This window comes from Schistocerca serialis, chromosome 4 (assembly GCF_023864345.2).
Source record: "Schistocerca serialis cubense isolate TAMUIC-IGC-003099 chromosome 4, iqSchSeri2.2, whole genome shotgun sequence".
Lineage (NCBI taxonomy): Eukaryota > Metazoa > Arthropoda > Insecta > Orthoptera > Acrididae > Schistocerca > Schistocerca serialis.
The window spans coordinates 766,912,008-766,932,269 of NC_064641.1; the positions used below are offsets into that span (position 1 = coordinate 766,912,008).

At 44.4% G+C, this 20,262-nt stretch overlaps 1 protein-coding gene and 1 pseudogene across 1 annotated transcript in view; one reads left to right on the forward strand and one right to left on the reverse strand.

Moving 5' to 3' along the window:
- The window catches only part of LOC126474931 (uncharacterized), a 165,833-nt gene that overhangs the window by 80,272 nt on the left and 65,299 nt on the right, over positions 1 to 20,262 (forward strand). Inside the window, exons 5-8 of the mRNA XM_050102447.1 lie at positions 1,208 to 1,359; positions 4,192 to 4,409; positions 4,511 to 4,696; positions 13,616 to 13,767. Of these exons, the coding sequence (XP_049958404.1) occupies positions 1,208 to 1,359; positions 4,192 to 4,409; positions 4,511 to 4,696; positions 13,616 to 13,767 (708 nt within the window). The remainder of the gene's footprint in view (positions 1 to 1,207; positions 1,360 to 4,191; positions 4,410 to 4,510; positions 4,697 to 13,615; positions 13,768 to 20,262) is intronic.
- On the reverse strand, positions 14,792 to 14,909 carry LOC126476068 (5S ribosomal RNA; annotated as a pseudogene).

A 20,262-nucleotide genomic window follows, 5' to 3' on the forward strand; every position in this document is an offset into this window, starting at 1 on the left:
ATTTTAAGCACAATAACGTCAGCTTCCCTCACGTGTCTTGCTGTTCGGGTAAGTGTGGTTTGTGATGTGCCCTTCCCTCCCCCCCCCCCCCCACCACCCGAGCCCCCCCCCCCCTCTCTTCCTGTCCAGCTCACGCACTCCTGTCCCCCTCAGTGCTACATGTCGCGATGTAGGCAGGAGTGCTCTTCTATGGATGGTGCTACTGAAGTAGTAATACATTATACAACGTGTACATTATGCAACAGATTTAATATTTTTAAACATTGCTTGTGTTCACTAGTGTAAACATAGAGGTTGCAATCCCTACTACACCCGCTTAGGGCCAGTTTTTTTGTTTTAATTTCTAAAGCAGCCTATGTTGTTCCTTACGGTTCAGGCAATACCCATTCCAAATTTCACCAAAATTCGTTCAGCATTTTAGTTGTAAAAACGTACGAGAGAGAGTTATTTTCACATTTAATATTATTAGTATGGAAGTATGGATTATCCACACTGATGACTGCATAATCAGTGTATTCATCACGATGAATCATATTATGTAGCGCTTAGCAGCCAATAAAAGAATTTTCATAAATAATTCAAAAGTCAATGAGTAAATAGCTCTTTCAGAGAGTAAGTATGTTTCCATAATTCTAGTTATATTCTTAAAATCAATAAATATCTCGTACTATACACTTTATAAAGTAGCCTATGTTCTCTCAGAGTTCAAGCTATCTACATACCAAATTTCGCTGAAATCGGTTCAGGACTTTGGTCGTGAAAACGCATCAGAGTTACTTTCGCATTTATGGTGTTACTAAGGATATGGGTTAATGAAATATGAATTGAATTTATAACTTTTGGAATTCTGCTGACCGCAATATAACGTAAACAGAGCATTTAACGTTCTGCAAAATTAAAAAAGAAAGAAAATTTCGAAGAACCGTGTCACAATGTTGATAAGTGATCTAAACTGCCACTAAGTATTCATGTGTGCTGTCTAATCGCCATTGTATTCCCCCTGAGAGTGCAATATGAAATACTGGATGTGCGAAAATCAAAGTTTGATAATTTCAATCCATTTTCAGAATTGACTCTGAGAATGACATAGGAGTTACAAGACGTTTAAACTTTAAATGATTTGTGTTTTGTGGTTACTTTTTAGTGTAGCCCCAAAGACATAAATTATATGGCAAATAGTGCTTGTATTTCTCGCTGTTGGGCACAGATCCTGGCACAGCACCGAGCCGAGCGGAGCTGCTACAGCCTGGTCTACACGCTGATGCACAGCTACCAGGCTCACGATCACTCCGGGCTGGTGACAGGGGATGAGATGACCAGCCCTGAGCAAACGGAAAACTCCAGCCTGGAAGTCTACAGGTAATGGCCCTACCACTCTAATTTCAATTGACGTCTAGTTACGAGGTACTGCCAAGGCAAAAGGTTTCTCTGGGACGTTAGCTCGCTGATTCTACAGGGAAGTATGCTTTTACTTCAGGCAATGAATTTTGATATCACTTCTCTGACATACCTCATTAGTGCTTGATCATGTTTTGTTAATGTTCTAGCCTTTTCATCAAAACGTTTGTAGATTTTATAACATCACAAACGACGATTTTTTGTTTGTGCCTGTACATTAAGTTTCCTGAAGATGATATTTCAGTGTAAAAATACAGCGACCAGCCACTTTTTAATGCGTTTTATTTATGCCAATATGCATTTCGGGTTTGCACCCATCTTCAGCTGGCAAATTACATGTATCTTCAGTTTCTACAGTGGTAAAATAGCGACAGCAGTTTGGATGCTGCAGCTGGCCTATGAAAAAGCAACGATTCCAATCATTTACTTCCATTTCGCGAGTTTAAAGTTACGCACTATCAGTTGTTCATTTTACTTACATTCTCCTCTCCTTGTTTTTTCTTGGCCTTTCTTCTTTTTTGTAACAGCACAAACACTTTTTATCACGTATTTTACACAGGCGCACTGCGTTATCCGCCATGTTGTCGACTGACACTTTTGTTTACATACAAGCAGTTTATCTATGGACAGATTTATATTTTACGAAAGTTTTGAGGTTCTAGCTAAGCTACTGTTTACTAAACATTGACTTGGGTGATAGAAGTATTCTAAGTACGATGTAAACTAAGTTTTTTAGATAAACTGCTTGTATGTAAACAAAACTGTCAGTCGACAACATGGCGGATAACGCAGTGCGCCTGTGTAAAATACGTGATAAAAAGTGTTTGTGCTGTTACAAAAAAGAAGAAAGGCCAAGAAAAAATAAGGAGGGGAGAATGTAAGTAAAATGAACAACAGATAGTGCGTAACTTTAAACTCGCGAAATTGAAGTAAATGATTGGAATCGTTGCTTTTTCATAGGCCAGCTGCAGCATCCAAACTGCTGTCGCTATTTTACCACTGTAGAAACTGAAGATACATGTAATTTGCCAGCTGAAGATGGGTGCAAACCCGAAATGCATATTGGCATAAATAAAACGCATTAAAAAGTGGCTGGTTGCTGTATTTTTACAGTGAAATATCATTATCCACGGCCACGGAGCTCAACTGTCCAAATATAATGGAAAAATTGTGAAGTGTCGGCAGAAGTGCCAACACCGTGTTGTTTGAGGAAGCCGAAATGCACGCTATAAGCTCACGCAGGATGGCGTGAGGTCTGAAACAGGATACGTAATGAATGCTATAAAGAAAAGCACGTAGCTTCTGGAATACTTAACTTTGATCCACAATTGGTGAACATTGGTCTTGTTACTGTACATGCTTCATTAGATACATAGCAAAGGATAAATGGCGCCTTGCTAGGTCGTAGCAATTGAATTAGCTGAAGGCTATTCTAACTATCTTCTCTGCAAATAAGCGAGGCTTCGTCAGTGTTGCATCGCTAGCTAAGTCGTCCGTACAACTGGGGCGAGTGCCAGGACGTCTCTCTAGACCTACTGTGTGGTGGCGCTCGGTCTGCAATTACTGACAGTGGCGACACGCGGGTCCGTCGTATACTAATGGACCGCGGCCGATTTAAAAGCTACCACCTAGCAAGTGTGGTGTCTGGCGGTGACACCACAAATTGTTCCTGAAGATGTCTTTAAATTTTCTAATTATAAATCAGCGATCTACAATATTTCAAAGAGGGAATTCCTAGCAACATAACGATCCATAACTAAATAGTTTTGAAGGCATGAGACTAAATAATAGTTTTTATCATTACGAAAACAGTTTTGCAGTTTGTCACTGTGCACTATAAATCCTGTTGGAGTACGGCTTTACACTACTACAGTTTCATCGCACTGAAGAGGATCTCTGCAAAACGTCGGCTTTATAGTTGTACGTAATACCGCGACGTAATGTCCAAAAGGATTTTTTTTTCAAACTGGCGATGGACGTGAGAGCCTACGCACGTGTATGAAGCCACTCACGTAACTATTTTTTCTCATTTCGTGAAAAGTTATAACTGTGTGTCAGGTCGGGAGTCGAACCACGACCCAGGCCCGGATCGGAAAAGTATTAAAAACATAACAAAATATAAAAATAGATATTTTAGTAGAATATGTTCTTACATATTCAATTTCTAAATTTCTCGGCTAACTTTGGGAGAACAAAGCAGACAAAAATTGATATTCACGAAAATGATAGGGAATTCACGAGTTATATTTAAGGCAGGATACTTGTCAGTCGCTTGTGATGGGGCTTGCCCTTGTCGATGAGCCTGTGGAGAACTTTCCAACCAGGAAAAGCCGCACATTCACGGGCTTTCCATAACAAATCACACTCGGTGGTTTGTGACATCACAGCTGGAACTGGCAAACCACAGCATGTCAAGGACGGCCGTACATAACGGGAAAGACCTACTCTGACGCCGGCCGGAGTGGCCGAGCGGTTCTAGGCGCTACAATCTGGAACCGCGCGACCGCTACGGTTGCAGGTTCGAATCCTGCCTCGGGCATGGATGTGTGTGACGTCCTTAGGTTAGTTAGGTTTAAGTAGTTCTAGGTTCTAGGGCACTGATGACCTCCGAAGTTAAGTCCCATTGTGCTCAGAGCCATTTGAACCACTTTTTAGGCGTTGCCGACCGCAGCGCCGTATTCTCCCAGTTTACATATGTCTGTATTTGAATACGCAAGCCTATACCAGTTTCTTTGGCGCTTCAGTGCAGAAATTCCTTCTTACGCAAAATCTTATTTTCTTTTTCCTTTGCAGAGCACTGGCAAAACATATAACTCCACCCACAATTGGGTTTATACCACCTGGAAGCACCACCGTCCAACAGATTTTAGTACTGCCTGGAGGTAACATGTCAGCCATGGAAAGATTGTTAGAAATTGAGGAGGAGCACGTAGCCACACTCTTAGCTGTTGCTGCTTTCAGCGTTCCACAAATGCTGGGCAGCAGAGGAATAAAGCCTTCCAAATCCTCAGGTGAGATACCGCTTCTTACCATGTAGACTCTACTGCTTTCATAAGCAAAACTGTAAGTGGAGAACTGAATTATTTTACTGTACGTAGTCTTTTGCAAACAGGTCTCCCAAAGGTGACGAAGGAAGTCCACACCAAGGTGGTGGAATACTACCAGGAGATACTGTGGGGAGAGGTCGGCCAGGTGTCGGAGCACGTTGCCCTGTGGTGGGGTCCGTCCGCGCTGGGGGTGTTCCCTGTCGAACACACCCAGCAGTTCCGGGCCTGGCTGCACAAGGTACAACTCGCAGGTAAAAATCTTTCTGTTTCGGACTGCGTGTATAATCATAACACGTTACGCTGAACTGACTCATCAGTTTCCTGTCTTATCTGTGTATAAATTATGGCAACGACCTTGCCGCAGTGGATACACCGGTTCCCGGGAGATCACCGAAGTTAAGCGCTGTCGGGCGTGGTCGGCACTTGGATGGGTGACCATCCAGGCCGCCATGCGCAGCTGCCATTTTTCGTCGAGGTGCACTCAGCCTCGTGATGCCAATAGAGGAGCTACTCGACCGATTAGTAGCGGTTTCGGTCAAGAAAACCATCGTAACGACCGGGAGAGTGGTGTGCTGACCCCACGCCCCTCCTATCCGCATCCTCCACTGAGGATGACATGGCGGTCGGTTGGTCCCGGTAGGCCACTCGTGGCCTGAAGACGGAGTATGTAAAGTGCTTATGTGTGTATAAATTAAGGTGACAAAACTCGTTGGCTACCTCCTAATATTGTGTCGGGGATCGTTTTATCGAGCGTAGTACAGCAACTCGTCGTGGTATGGACTCTACAAGTCGTTAGAAGTCCCATGCATAAATATTGAGCCACGCTACCTCTACAGCCGTCCATAACAGCGAAAGTGTTGCCGGTGCAGGATTTTGTGCACGAACTAACCTCTCGATTATGTCTCGCAAATGTCCAAAAGGATTGATATCGGGCGATCTGCGTGGCCGAACCACTTGTTCTAAGTATCCATAATGTTCTTCGCGCCAATCGCGAACAATAGCGGCCGGTGAGATGGCGCATTGTCATCTGCAAAAATTCCACCCTTGTTTGGGAACATGAGATCCATGAATGGGTGCAAATGTTCTCCAAGTACCCGAAAATACAGAGGACCCAATCCATTCCATGTATACATAACCCACACCGTGATGGAGCAGCCACTAGCTTGAACATCGCGCTGTCGATAAACTGGATCCATGGCTTCGAGGTGCTGCGGCACACTTTAACCCTCTATCAGCTCTTACCGACTGACGTCGGGACTTATCCGACGGGACAACGATTTCCTAGGGTCCAACCGATATGCTCACAAGACCAGGAGAGGCGCTGCAGGCGATGTCGTACTGTCATAGCCCATTACAGCCTAATTTCGACGCACTATCCTAACTGATACACTACTGGCCATTAAAATTGGTACACCAAGAAGAAATGCAGATGATAAACGGGTATTCATCGGACAAATATATTATACTAGAAGTGACATGTGATTCCATTTTCACGCAATTTGGGTGCATAGATCCTGAGAAATCAGTACCCAGAACAACCACCTCTGGCCGTAATAACGGCCTTGATACGCCTGGGCATTGAGTCAAACAGAGCTTGGATGGTGTGTACAGGTACAGCTGCCCATGCAGCTTCAACACGATACCACAGTTAATCAAGAGTAGTGACTGGCGTATTGGGACGAGGCAGTTGCTCGGCCACCATTGACCAGACGTTTTCAGTTGGTGAGAGATTTGGATAATGTGCTGGCCAGGGCAGCAGTTGAATATTTTCTGTATCCAGAAAGGCCCGTACAGGACCTGCAGCTTGCGGTCGTGCATTATCCTGCTGAAATGTAGGGTTTCGAAGGGATCGAATCAAGGGTACAGACACGGGTCGTAACACATCTGAAATTTAACTTCCACTGTTCAAAGTGCCATCAATGCGAAGAAGAGGTGACCGAGACGTGTAACCAATGGCACCCGATACCATCACACCGGGTGATACGCCATTATGGCGATGATGAATACACACTTCCAATGTGTGTTCACCGCGATGTTGCCAAACACGGATGCAACCATCATGATGTTGTAAACAGAACCTGGATTCATCCGAAAAAATGACGTTCTGCCATTCGTGCACCCAGGTCCGTCGTTGAGTACACCATCGCAGGCTCTCCTGTCTGTGATACAGCGTGAAGGGTAACCGCAGCCATGGTCTCCAAGCTGATACTTCATGCTGCTGCAAACGTCGTCGAACTGTTCGTTCGGATGGTTGTTGTCTTGCAAACGTCCCCATCTGTTGATACAGGGAACGACACGTGGCTGCACGATCCGTTATAGCCATGCGGGTAAGATGCCTGTCATCTCGATTGCTAGTGATACGAGGCCGTTGGGATCCAGCACGGCGTTCCGTATTACCCTCCTGAACCCACCGATTCCATATTCTGCTAACAGTCATTGGATCTCGACCAATGCGAGCAGCAATGTCACGATACGATAAACCGCAATCGCGATAGGCTACAATCCGACCTTTATCAACGTTGGAAATATGATGGCAGGCATTTCACCTCCTTACACGAGGCATCTGAACAACGTTTTACCAGGCTACGCCGGTGAACTGCTGTTTGTGAATGAGAAATCGGTTGGAAACTTTCCTCATGTCAGCACGTTGTAGGTGTCGCCACCGGCGCCAACCTTGTGTCAATGCTGTGAAAAGCTGATCATTTGCACATCACAGCATCTTCTTCCTGTAGGTTAAATTTCGCGTCTGTAGCACGTCATCTTCGTGGTGCAGCAATTGTAATGGCCAGTAGTGTATGTCCGTCGTACGCATCACATTGATTTCTGGGGTTATTTCACGCAGTGTTGCACTAACAACTCTACGCAGACGCCTCTGGTCTCGGTCGTTAAGTGAATACCGTCATCCTCTGCGTTGTCCGCGGTGAAAGGTAATGCCTGAAATTCAGTATTCTCGGCTCGCTCTTGACACTATGGATCGTGAAATATTGAATTCCCAAACGATTTCTGAAACGGACCGTCCCAAGCGTCTAGCTCTAACTGCCACCCCGCGTTGAAAGTCTGTTAACTCCCGTCGTGCGGTCATGATTATGTCGGGAACTTTTTCACATGAATCACCTGAGTGGAAACGACAGCTCCGCGATGCAGTGGCCTTTTGTACCTTTTGTGTACGCGATGCTACCGCGATCTGCGTGTGCTCATATTGCTATCTCATGACTTTTGTCACCTCATTGTAAGATATTGTGTATGAGACATCAAGGACAGTTTCTGCATTTCACGGATATCGGGCAAATCACAGTCTCCTTTTTGTAGTTAATCAAAATTTTAGGCTCGTCGGTGTACATACGAAAGCCAAACTGTGGGCAACAAATGAGCCCACTCTGTAATACCTATGTATGCGGCAGTAAGACAGACGCATGAAAGTTAACTCCACATTGGTTTATGTAAATCTTTACGTTCTTAGCCAAAAATTTTCTTACATGAAAGACCGGCAAGATTTAAAGTGAAAAGAAAACTAGGAAACGTAATTTTGTTAGAGGCCTAACCCACAATATCGCAATGTTCTCTATCAACTGTTATTTGTTTTTCTGTCTTAAGCATGCAGGAGATTAAGAAAATTTTATATCATTCGCGTTTCGCTTTTAATTGTAAAGGATCATCAATGGTTGTTGAGATTTATTACTCATTTTATCATGTTCTAACGTCGGCGAATTTTTTCCTCGTCGCTAGCAGTGGAAAAAATCTTTGTTGTACCACTCTTCGCTATTCTTCGCCATCTAGGAACACTCTTTTTTTGCTGCATTTGCATTATTTGGACTTCACTTTTGTAAATGATATGTTAAGTGTTACCAATGTGAAATGATGTGAAAAGCACGCAAACGCAACAAAAGGAAAAGCTGGTGCTCAAATGCCAAAAAATCGCGAAGGGTGAAAGTGCAACAAAGATTTATCGTCCACAACCTTTGCTTCGACTCATGTAAAAAGGAGTAATAAACGTCAAACACTGCTGATGTTCTGTAAATAAAAACGAAACATCTCTGATGTACAACTCTCTTAAAATGCAGTACGCTCAAGACAGAAAAAAAATAAAAATTTATGGATGTAGCACCTGTCCAGACAGCCACATTAATATGCTCTGTTTTCTATGTACGATTAACGAACAATACCCCTCGGACGTGCTCTATGTGGTAAAAATAGAAAGATGTAACAGCTGTCCAGACAGCCATATTAGTATGTTCTGTTTGCTTTGCACGATTAACGGGCAATATCCCTTGGACATACTTTATGTGGGGTAGAAACCTGTTGAAAGATACGTTCGTGGCTGGTGAGGAGGCGTGAATAAGTAAGTTATTGAATACCACTATCGCTAATTAACTGCATTAGATGGGCTGGGCGTGTCGAGCGGGTGAAAAACAACAGACTTACTCGACAAGTGAGCAGCTATAAGGATCAGTTCAAGACGAATCTGAAGAGTCTAAACATTGACCCAAGTAACTGGAACGCCGCAGCAGATAATCGTAAACAATGGCGCACAGCTGCTTCAGCTGCTTACATTTTGAGCAGGAACGTCGGACGCAGGAGAAGGAACAACGGCAGAGATGCAAGTTCCGCTAGACCCAGCCACGCCTTCCACCCTCTGTAATGTGTAATGCATGTTACCGCATGTTTCATGCCAGCATTGGTCTGCTAAGCCATCATAGGCATCTCCATACCTGAACTGCCATGCAATAACGGAAATGCAGCAGAAAAATGAAAACTCGGGTAGAAGTACCAGCTGACGACAACGACCATCGCTAATTAATTTATTGCAAGTCATTATGTTGTGGCCACTTATGAAAAGACGGAAATTCCAAATTATATTGCATATAAATATCAGCATTGCAGCAACAATACGTTATCGTCCACAAGGCTGATACTCAGTACAAGTTACAAGTACAGTACATTGTCTCTGTAATCGATTTTTCCATGACTCTGTGCGTTCCAATGCAGGCTGTAATTTGTCCTTCATTTCGTACGTAAAATGTTGTTTCCCTTAGCATTACTGTCTATCACGTACATACCGTAATTAAGCTTGTATTTTCCTAATTTCCCCGTACAAAACTAATCCTCGTAATACTTATAATTTTTAGCGTGATCCAGTATATTACGCTGAAGCGCCAAAGATACAAGTATAGGCATGCGCATTCAACTACAGAGAGATGTAAACAGAATACAGCGCTGCGGTCACTTACATACGTCAACAAATGTCTGGCGCAGTTGTTAGATCGGTTACTGCTGTACAAAAAATGGTTCAAATGGCTCTGAGCACTATGGGACTTAACTTCTGAGGTCATCAATCCCCTAGAGATTAGAACTACTTAAACCTAACTAACCTAAGGACATCACACACATCCATGCCCGAGGCTGGATTCGAACCTGCGACCGTAGCGGTCGCGTGATTCCAGACTGTAGCGCCTAGAACCGCTCGTCCACTACGGCCGGCTACTACTATACAAGGGCGGGTTATCAAGATTTAAGTGAATCTGAACGCAGCGTTATAGTCGGCGCATGAGCATGGGACACAGCTTCTCCGAGGTAACGATGAAACGGCGATTTTCCCGTACGACCATTTCATGAATGTACCGTGAATATCAAAAATGTTTGTCGCGCGGGATTAGCCGAGCGGTCTTAGCCGCTGCAGTCATGGACTGCGCGGCTGGTCCCGGCGGAGGTTCGAGTCCTTCCTCGGGCATGGGTGTGTGTGATTGTCCTTAGGATAATTTAGGTTAAGTAATGTGCAAGCTTAAGGACTGATGACCTTAGCGGTTAAGTCCCATAAGATTTCACACACATTTGAACATTTGGTCAAAAATGTTTGTTTCGTGAACAACTCATCTTACATCTCGACATATTTTCCTTTCAGGTACATACGCTTGGTCTAGCGGTCCTCCAGCATTTTCATCCAGTCAGAAAAGTAGATACTGTCAAACTCTGCAAAATACTCGTTGACTAATACTATCACTCCCTTATTTGATAAAAATTTCTTCCCAGCAAGCCAAAATTTCAAGTTAGGTAACACGAAGAGGTCACTTATGGGTACGTCTGGTGAATAGGGTGGATGAGGAACCAATTCAAAGCCCAGCTCATGCACTGTCGCCACTGTTAACGTTGATGTGTAGGATGGTGCATTATCCTGGTAAAGGAGCACTTTTTAGCGTGCCAATCTACGTCTTTTTTACAGCCAGCGCAGGTTCAAACGATCCGTCAATGAAGCATAATAGGGTCCAGTTACGGTTCTGCCTTTTTTTAAGTAATGTATGAGGACTTTTACTTGAGAATCCCAAAAAACAGATACCGTCACCTTACCAGCTGAGAAAATGGTCTTTGTCTTTTTTTCTGCATTTTCACCTTCCTTCGTCCATGATGGAACCACGTTTCACCAATTGTCACAAATCGGCAGAAAAAGTCTTGTGGATTGCGATTAAACATCGGCAGACATTGTGTTGAAATGTGCCAGATGCGCTTTTCGTCTGCTGCGAGCAATCGCGGCACCCACCTTGCATGCAGCTTCTTCCTAACCAGTTCTACGTGCAAGATATTATGCACTATCACAGTTGAGATACCTACAGTCTCAGCAATCTTACGGCGGTCCTGCGTTACCATATCATGGTTTTGTCAATGATTTCCCTTTTGGTGACTTCAACTGAATGGACAGAGCACGTTTAAATTCTTTATTCTCAAAGGAAATGCTCCCTAATGATGATGTCTGTGCAAACTTCATCCAGTTCTGTTTTGATTTGTGCGGCAGTCCAACAATTCAAACGGAAATTTTTAATAATAGCATGAAACTCCGTTTTCTCCATTTTCAATCGCAGTCGAGACACCGACCATTTCAGACGGCAGTCAACAATGAACTGCAGGCTGTACATAGTTGAAATTCTTTATACAATCCTTGGAATAATCCGGTTTACCAACCGTGAAGGTGTAACAAAAACATTCTTTTGTGCCAATTTGTGACTATTGATGAAACCTGGATCCATCATTACAGGCCCGAGTACTTCCATGGAAATTTATCAGACTTTTCAAACCACCCTCGTGGAATGTATCACAGTGTGCCATTCACGTATACTTGACATTAGCAGAAACTCTAGTGGCTAGCGTTGCCGCCTCTGGATCACAGGGTCCCGGGTTCGATTCCCGGCCGGGTTGGAGATATTCTCTGCCCTGGGATTGGGTGTTTGTGTTGTCCTCATCATTTCATCATCATCATTCTTGACAGTGTCTAGATTGGGCTGTGAAAAAAATGGCACCGTGTAAACGTTGGGACTCTGTACGGGCGCTGATGACCGCGTAGTTGAGCGCCCCACAAACCAAACATCTTCATCATCATTAGCAAAAACATAATACAAAACTGACTTCGACTTTCCATGGGTACGTAAGTCGCCCACTTTCTGAAGTTTCACAGTAAACAAATGGAAACGCAAGGAAAATACACACCGACAATTCAGTCAAACGTCGGGCTTGGTGGGTTAGTGGTAAGGCACATGTCTGGAAACCGAGAAGTCGTGGGACTGAACCCGGTCGGCCAAAGGAAATTTTCCATTTACTTTTAATCTATCCTTCACATCCCGACGATTTGAGGAGCCGAAGCCGGCTGGAGTGGCCGAGTGGTTCTAGGCGCTACAGTCTGGAACCGCGCGACCGCTACGGTCGCAGGTTCGAGTCCTGCCTCGGACATGGATGTGTGTGCTGTCCTTAGGTTAGTTAGGTTTAAGTAGTTCTAAGTTCTAGGGAACTGATGACCTGAGAAGTTAAGTCTCTTAGTGCTCAGAGCCATTTTTTTTTTTTTTTTTTTTTTTTTGAGGAGCCGAGGCGAACCTTGTTCGTATTCCACGTTAAAATGTGGGTCCCCTTTTCCCGGTTGGATTACTGGCGTCTATTAGGGACACACACAAGTCGCCGAAGTAGCGTCCGATCGAGAGACCTGTATCCAGCGACTGAACCATACTAAATTATTATTACTAAGCCATCCGACTTCCGTTGAAGATGTGTGTGCAGAGAATTTACGCCAACGAAGAGGACATAGAAATACTACTCATTTATGGAGAATGTACGTTTATAGAACAGTACCCGCGATATCGTTTTTGTTTACAATCCTACAGTACTAACCAAGTACCTCCCAGGTCGATCATACATTTTGCCGTTGAGAGAGTGTGGCACAAAGTCAGCCGTTTTGGTCTGCGGAACAATTTCGTGGCATTTCCTGCGTGATCTCCTAATTATGGAAGGCACACAGTGTCAACATAAGTATGCATTTACTCTTGGGGACCATGTCCATCCCTACATGCAGTTTGGTTTTCTTCGGTACTATAGCATCTACAAGCAGGGCAATGCAACGTTTCACACAGCTCGAAGTGTACTTGCGTCGTTCGAAGACCACCAGTATGAGTTTACCATACCTTCCTGGCCACCAAACTCGCAGGATTAAAATCCAGCCGAGAATCTGTGGGACAATTTCAATCGGGCTGTTCGTGCCGTGGGTCCTCAACTGACAAACATAGCGCATTTGGCCACGGTACTGGAGTCGGCATGACTCCATGCCCCTGTCGGTACTTCTCAGAACATCATTGGTTCCCGTTCTGCACGTGTCGTAGCATTCCGCACGGCAAATATGGTAGCGTCGTTGCATTTTGAGAAACAAAGTCCCTTTGTGACTATTAACTCTGTGAAAGCAGATTACCGAATGTTCAACAGGTGGAAACGTTACATCTTCACTATTTCCACTTTGTTAGATAATTATCGTATTGTAAGTATTATCCTTCGGCAACGATGATCCGAATAATGTTCACAGAAGAAAACGGAAGCATCGTATTCCACCTAGTATATATTTGTGACAACCGTGATTGTAACACGAGTAAACATAACGAGACCATTAGACGGAGGCTACTCTGAAGTGGTATGGCCGACCTTTGTAGCCGCGCAGTTCTAGGCGCTTCAGTCTGGAACCGCGCGACCGCTACGGTCGCAGCGTCGAATCCTGCATCGGGCATGGATGTATGTGCTGCCGTTAGGTTAGTTAGATTTAAGTAGTTCTAGGGACTGATGACCTCATATGTTAAGACCCATAGTGCTCAGAGCCATTTGAAACATTCTGAACTGGTATGTCATGTGATGCACTGTTTGTGTTGTGCCAGGTAGTGTGCCTCAGCCATTGACTGCAGCCGTGCAGAGCCTGATGGACGGGCTGTGTTGCCACATCACTTCAGCGTCGTGGGACCAGAATTTCAGGATGACAGTCATCCGGCGCAAGAAAGATCTGGAGCACATCATCTACCAGTCAAATCAGGTATTTGGACAATCAACTTATTTCGCAAATTTTTGTAGCTGTTACTAAAATTCAACTTCTTCCGATCTTCAGCAGAAGATCACACCTTATAAATTATGTTTCAAAATCGACAAAAAAAGGACCTAAAAGTTCTTGACTATCACGTTAGACGAGAGCTAGGCATTCTTTTCAAGAACTGAAGCTGTTGAAACTGAAATTATACAAGATGTTGGGAAATTCCTGTTACCAACTTATAGAATTTGTAGAGGGGAGTGATTGCATAATATTCTGAAGTGGAAGCCATCTCCAATTTCCGTGCAACAACCATTTGAGAACTTGTTGATAACACAGCCACTTTTACCAGTAATTGATCAGGCGTGATCAGTGCATCACTTTTTTACAATTCTACTGATTAGTAGCCGAAGGGATTGCTCATGTATTTGTTGATGAGTTCTCATCAACTTGGTGCAGTATGGCCTCTACCAGTCCTGGTGTGCGGTGACTGGAGCCCCACAGTCACGCCTGCTGATGATGAAGGTGGTAGCCTTTCTCGACGTCGTTGCGTAAGTATGGCGAAAAGGGTATGCGATGGAGTCGTGGAGAACGATGTTAATAAAGGCGACGAGGAGCACTTTCGCTACCATGAGCCATGCCATTCAGAAGGATCATGACGGTGTATTCTACAAACGTGCAATCAGCCATGTTGTTCTTACAATCGCAGACATATGAATAAGGCTCGAAACTGGTCAGAGAGGTAGGACAGAGGGGTCAACTGACATCAGCTGATCCGACGTAACCACCCCCCCCCTCCCTCCACATGACTACCACGTTGCATACCTACATGCACTCCGTCTTCAGGCCACAGATGGCCCATCGGGACCATTCGACCGCCGTGTCATCCTCAGATGAGGATGTGGATAGGAGGGGCTTGTGGTCAGCACACCGCTCTCCCGGTAGTAATGATGGTTTTCTGTGACTGGAGCCGCTACTATTCTGTCGAGTAGCTCCACAATTGGCATCACGACGCTGAATGCACCCCGAAAAATGGCAACAGCGCATGGCGGCCGGGATGGTCACCCATCCAAGTGCCAGCCACGCCAGACAGCGCTTAACTTCAGTGATCTGATGGGAACTGGTGTATCCACTGCGGCAAGGCCGTTGCCCGCATACCTACATAGCAAACATGTTTTCAAACGGCTGTAGCACGGGATCGGTACGTACCAAGCATGGGTTCCTGTTCAAAATACTATGCACTTACTCCCCTCTACAAGTCCTAAAAGTTTGAAACGCGAATTTCCATACACCCTGTATTTTCATCTAGAATATGGCATGAAATTACCAGCGAGTTGCCTCTCAAAAACAGCAGATCTTAAGTTTTAAACTCTACTTTACGATGAGGTTATCAGCAACGGAGGACGAACCGGATTTGCGAAGGTTGGGGTAGAAAATTAGTCGTCTCATTTCCAAAGAAAACAAGGAAGACTTAAATCCGAGTTGACTGCGCTATTGACATTTGACTGTTCTTTTATTTACTCTTGGGCTCTGTAACGAATCCGGCCCCGTAGCCATTCTGAAGGGATCCATTATTAGCCTATTTTAAGTAGTTGCCATAGGAAAATGATGAATCACTTGAAAATGAGTATATACCCGAAATTTTAATACAATTTAGTAGAAAATAAGAGAACAGTCAAATGGCGAAAGGAATACGATTTAGACAATTGTACGTGACAGTGTATTCCCAAAATTAGAAAATTATCTAAATATGAATGCTCAGAAAGTGAGTTGAATCTCCATCCTTCTGAATGCGAGACCAGTGCCACTGTGTACCCTGACTCCTTTGTACGTGATTTATCAAAGTAATGTAGGTATTCTCATTCAATTTCTACTTCAATGTTTATCTTCCCCATGACCTATGCAATGTGTACATTGTGGTTCCTGTGCATAAAGTCATTCAAATTCGTCACAGAGGCGATTAACAAGAAATCAGCGCTCTACTTCTCGTAATTTTACGACTGCCAAAGACATCCAACGTAATATTCAAATAAAACATGGAACACTTATGAAGACATAATGGCCGGCCGCTGTGACCGAGCGGTTCTAGGCGCTTCAGTCCGGAACCACGCTGCTACTACGGTCGGAGGTTCGAATCCTGCCTCGGGCATGGATGGCTGTGATGTCCTTAAGTTAGTTAGGTTTAAGTAGTTCTACGTCTAGGGGGCTGATGACCTCAGACGTTAAGTCCCATAGGGCTTTGAGCCACGACATAATGCCGAAACACGATATTTGCATCGAGCACTGATAGAGTATAGTCAAGTTTATGATTTAAAGATACGCTTTAGATGGAATGCGAACGAAGCACTGAGCATCAGAACGATGAGCTCACGAGAAGTGTACTTGACTTGCCGAAAAAGCTGTCTGTCGACTTGGGTATCGTACTATGTTATTAAACGTTATAGTGATGCCAGAAATGCTTCGAAAAACACTATTCGTGCAATTAATTGAATTTCAGCGACGTATTATTGTTGGCTCGCAAGCTGTTGTACGGTGCTTTCGAAATATAGCCCATCACGTTGGACTTTAGGTGTTAGCGGCTCTTATTAGTGTTGGTACCGGTGCTCCAAGGAAGATTCACGTGCTCGTCGTCTTCAGTCTGAGTAAGAGAAGCAAATAGATTTAGACATGGACCGGTGCATTATTCGAGCATTGGATATGCAATAACAGCAGCACATATTAAGGGCAATGTTGGTTGGTTGGTTGATTCGGGGGAGGGGGCCAAACAGCGAGGTCATCGGTCCCATTGGATTTGGAAAGGGTGGAGAAGGAAGTCGGCCGTCCCTTTCAAAGGAACCATCCCGGCATTTGCCTGGGGCGATTTAGTGAAATCCACTGCGCCACCTCGCTCGGTTAGGGGCAATGCCATATGTGTATGCTAGGACAATCAGACAACGTTTATTGCGCAGTAGGCTAATAGTATAAGAGTAAGAGTGTGCCTTGGCGGAGGGTGGGGCAGCGAAAGGCACAGACAGTGACAGTTATTTGCAAGTTGGGGATCAATCAGGAGAGCAGATACTAACAGAGTACATCAGATAGCGACATGCAGGGCTAACTATGGACAAATGCATTGAAAAAAGATTAGTCCTCCCCCAGGAGGCATCATGCAAATACGGACTAACATCGGCTATAGCTTGAATTCGATGAGGAAGAGAATCCACAAGTTTCTTCAGTTACGCCATATCCTGCCTTAGCCACTCATTGATGATTAGATGCCTAATAGCAGTGATAGTGATTGCTACGTGTCGCTGTTCCAGACGTTTTAAGTGAAAGTAAGATCGGGATTTTGGTGGACAGTCGAGATGAGATAGGGTGCTTGAGTGTTCCTCAAACCAGGAACGTACTGTGTGCTTACAGCCCTGTTAATACTATTATTGTAATTTACACTGAAGAGCCAAAGAAACTGGTACACCTGCCTAATATCGTGTAGAGCCCTCGCGAGCACGCAGAAGTGCCGAAGCACTATGTGGCATCGACTCGACTAATGTCTGAAGTAGTGCTCGGGGCAATTGACACCATGAATCCTGCAGCACTGTCCATAAATCCGTAAGAGTATCAGGAGATGGAGATCTCTTCTGAATACCATGTTGCAAGGCATTCCCGAAATGCTCACTAGTGTTCTTGTCTGGAGAGTTTGGTGGCCAGCGGAAATGTTTAAACTCAGAAGAGTGTTCCTGGAGCCACTCTATAGCAATTGTGGACGTGTGGGGTGTCGCATTGTCCTACTAGAATTGCCCGACTCCGTCGGAATGCACTACGGACATGAATTTTTATGTACGTGTCACCTGTGAGAGTCGTATCTAGAAGTATCGGGGATCCCATATCACTTCAACTGCACCACGCCGCACATCGTTACAGAGCCTCCACCAGCTTGAACAGTCCCCTGCCGACATGCAGGGTCCGTGGATTTACGAAGTAGTCCCCATACCAGTACACGTCCATCCGCTCGATGCGATTTGAGATGAGACTTGTCCGAACGCCGCCCGCGGTGGTCTCGCGGTTCTAGGCGCTCAGTCCGGAACCGCGCGACTGCTACGGTCGCAGGTTAGAATCCTGCCTCGGGCATGGATGTGTGTGATGTCCTTAGGTTAGTTAGGTTTAAGTAGTTCTAAGTTCTAGGGGACTGATGACCTCAGATGTTAAGTCCCATAATGCTCAGGCCCATTTGAACCATTTGGTTTCAGGGATATAACAGCGACCTTGTTTTGTGCCCAGTTTACATTTGACGGAGCACATATGTTTTCCCGTGGTGGGGGTGGATTAGACAACGATGTTAACTACCTTGATTGCATTGGACGAAATTTGTGTGTTTTTGGACTGAAGCCTGGAGTACAACGTTGAACTTATTCCAGACCTTATTCTTCCTCTAATGAACACCATTTGCAATTACATACGTTGCATCACTTAATTTTCATCTTACACCGTCGTCGAGTGGGAAGCGACCGCAGTTCTACCGTTCTCAGACTCGTCATACTGACGGATCGACTGCGTGAAGGCAGGAAGGCAGTATAGCATTGAAGCAGCAGCAGCGCCTTGAATTGTAAAGTATGCCACCCGCAACATTAGACTCATACTCGCTCCGTTTCAGATCTCTTTCAGCGGACCATAACTCAACAAGGTTACTATTGCATACAACCGATATTTCTACTGTGGCAATGCAGCTAATAAGTGCATGCTTGACAATGGCGTTATGATGAAATTACAGCAGCAAAATAAAAACTTCTACAGCAACAAGCGGAATATGACATCCTTTGAAGAACAATGTGTTCCAGAGATGTTCAATCAATAATTCTGATGTCAGACGTTTCACGAGAGACTTATAAGCTAAACAGGGGTTAGATATTGAAATTCTGAGGCTGTGCGATCTATGAAAAGATGAGAAAGATATTACTTCCTGATGTAGAGCTGCACCTCAATAACAAATATGACAGTTAAATTAAGGAAAATAGACCTAATATGGAGGACTAACGAAAGTGACACGCACCAATCACAAATAGAACAGGAAAGAGAAGAAATGGCTCAAAAAAAGTAGTTCACAGACCCATAGTACCATGCATCAGTGACTGGCATCCATGTGATCGTCTGCCATATGGCGTCCTTTGGATGCAGTGTGGAGGAGTGTGTGATCGACACCACCCTCTCCCTGAGTTGTAGGCTATGCAGACTTTCGAACTACTTCTTCTTGAAGTAGTTGCTCAATTACGAGGATAAGAGGGCCACTTACAAGTCCTCCCAAAAAGGAAAAATATTTGACACTACAGGGATTTCAACAGAGTTCGTCTGCATTGCAGTCACGCGCACTGACTGTTCAGCTGTGGAGGTACACTGAAATGGTTTATATATCCAAAATAATCACCACCACACACCTTAGGTAACTTGTGGAGTGTATGAGGGACGGTCGTGAAATTTAGGTTATCACCCAGAAAAACCCAAAGTGTGACCGTGAAATGTTTATGGTGTTAGTTTCTCTATAGCATATTCTTCAATGTGATACACTTTTCCCAGCGATGGATGAATTGGCTGAGATTGGTCGTAGAATGTACCTTGGTGTGCAAAACTTAAGCACGAAAGTAACTTTCACATGGTGTGTCACTGCGAAGTAACATAGTTCTATCAAACTTGAACCATACATGCAAAGAGCTCCTGAAGTATACCACAGCTCACTGAAATAATGCGGCGATCAGAAGTGAGACTTTTATCCAAAGACAGTAATTGCACTTAAGCCACTGTGATTTATGATGGTCAACTGGACATTACATAAGGCGGGACATTGTTCTTAATAGGGTGTGTATTACTAGTTTATTAATAGGTTGCACAGTTTTGTTTTGGATCCTCTAGCGCCATGCTACAGTATTGCTGTGTGGTTATTTCAATGTGTACCAATATAGCAGACATGTAACTTCGAACAAACATAAAATTAATAGACTAACTTTTTATTCGAGGTGATAATTAATATTTTATGACTGCCGCTTGTAGATGAAGGTGAAGAATGGGCCTTACACGTTACTGAAATTGTTGTCGTATACAATCTTCCATATTTGTATGACCCTGCGATGGCTGTCATATACGAGATGCATTCAAGTTGTAAGGCCTCCGATTTTTTTTCTCCGGACTGGAAAGAGATAGAAACATGCGCATTGTTTTAAAATGAGGGCGCGTTCATTGTCAATACGTCCCAGAGATGGCAGCACCGTACAACAGATGGAATTTTACCGCCAGCGGCGAGAATGAGAACTGTTTTAAATACTTAAAATGGCGACGTTTTGGGGGATCGCCGAATGACTGTTGAACAGATCGCCTCCAGAGTTGGCATTTCTGTGGGTTCTGTGCACACAATCCTGCATGACGACCTGAAAATGCGAAAAGAGTCATCCAGGTGGGTGCCACGAATGCTGACGGACGACCACACGGCTGCCCGTGTGGCATGTTGTCAAGCAATGTTGACGCGCAACGACAGCACGAATG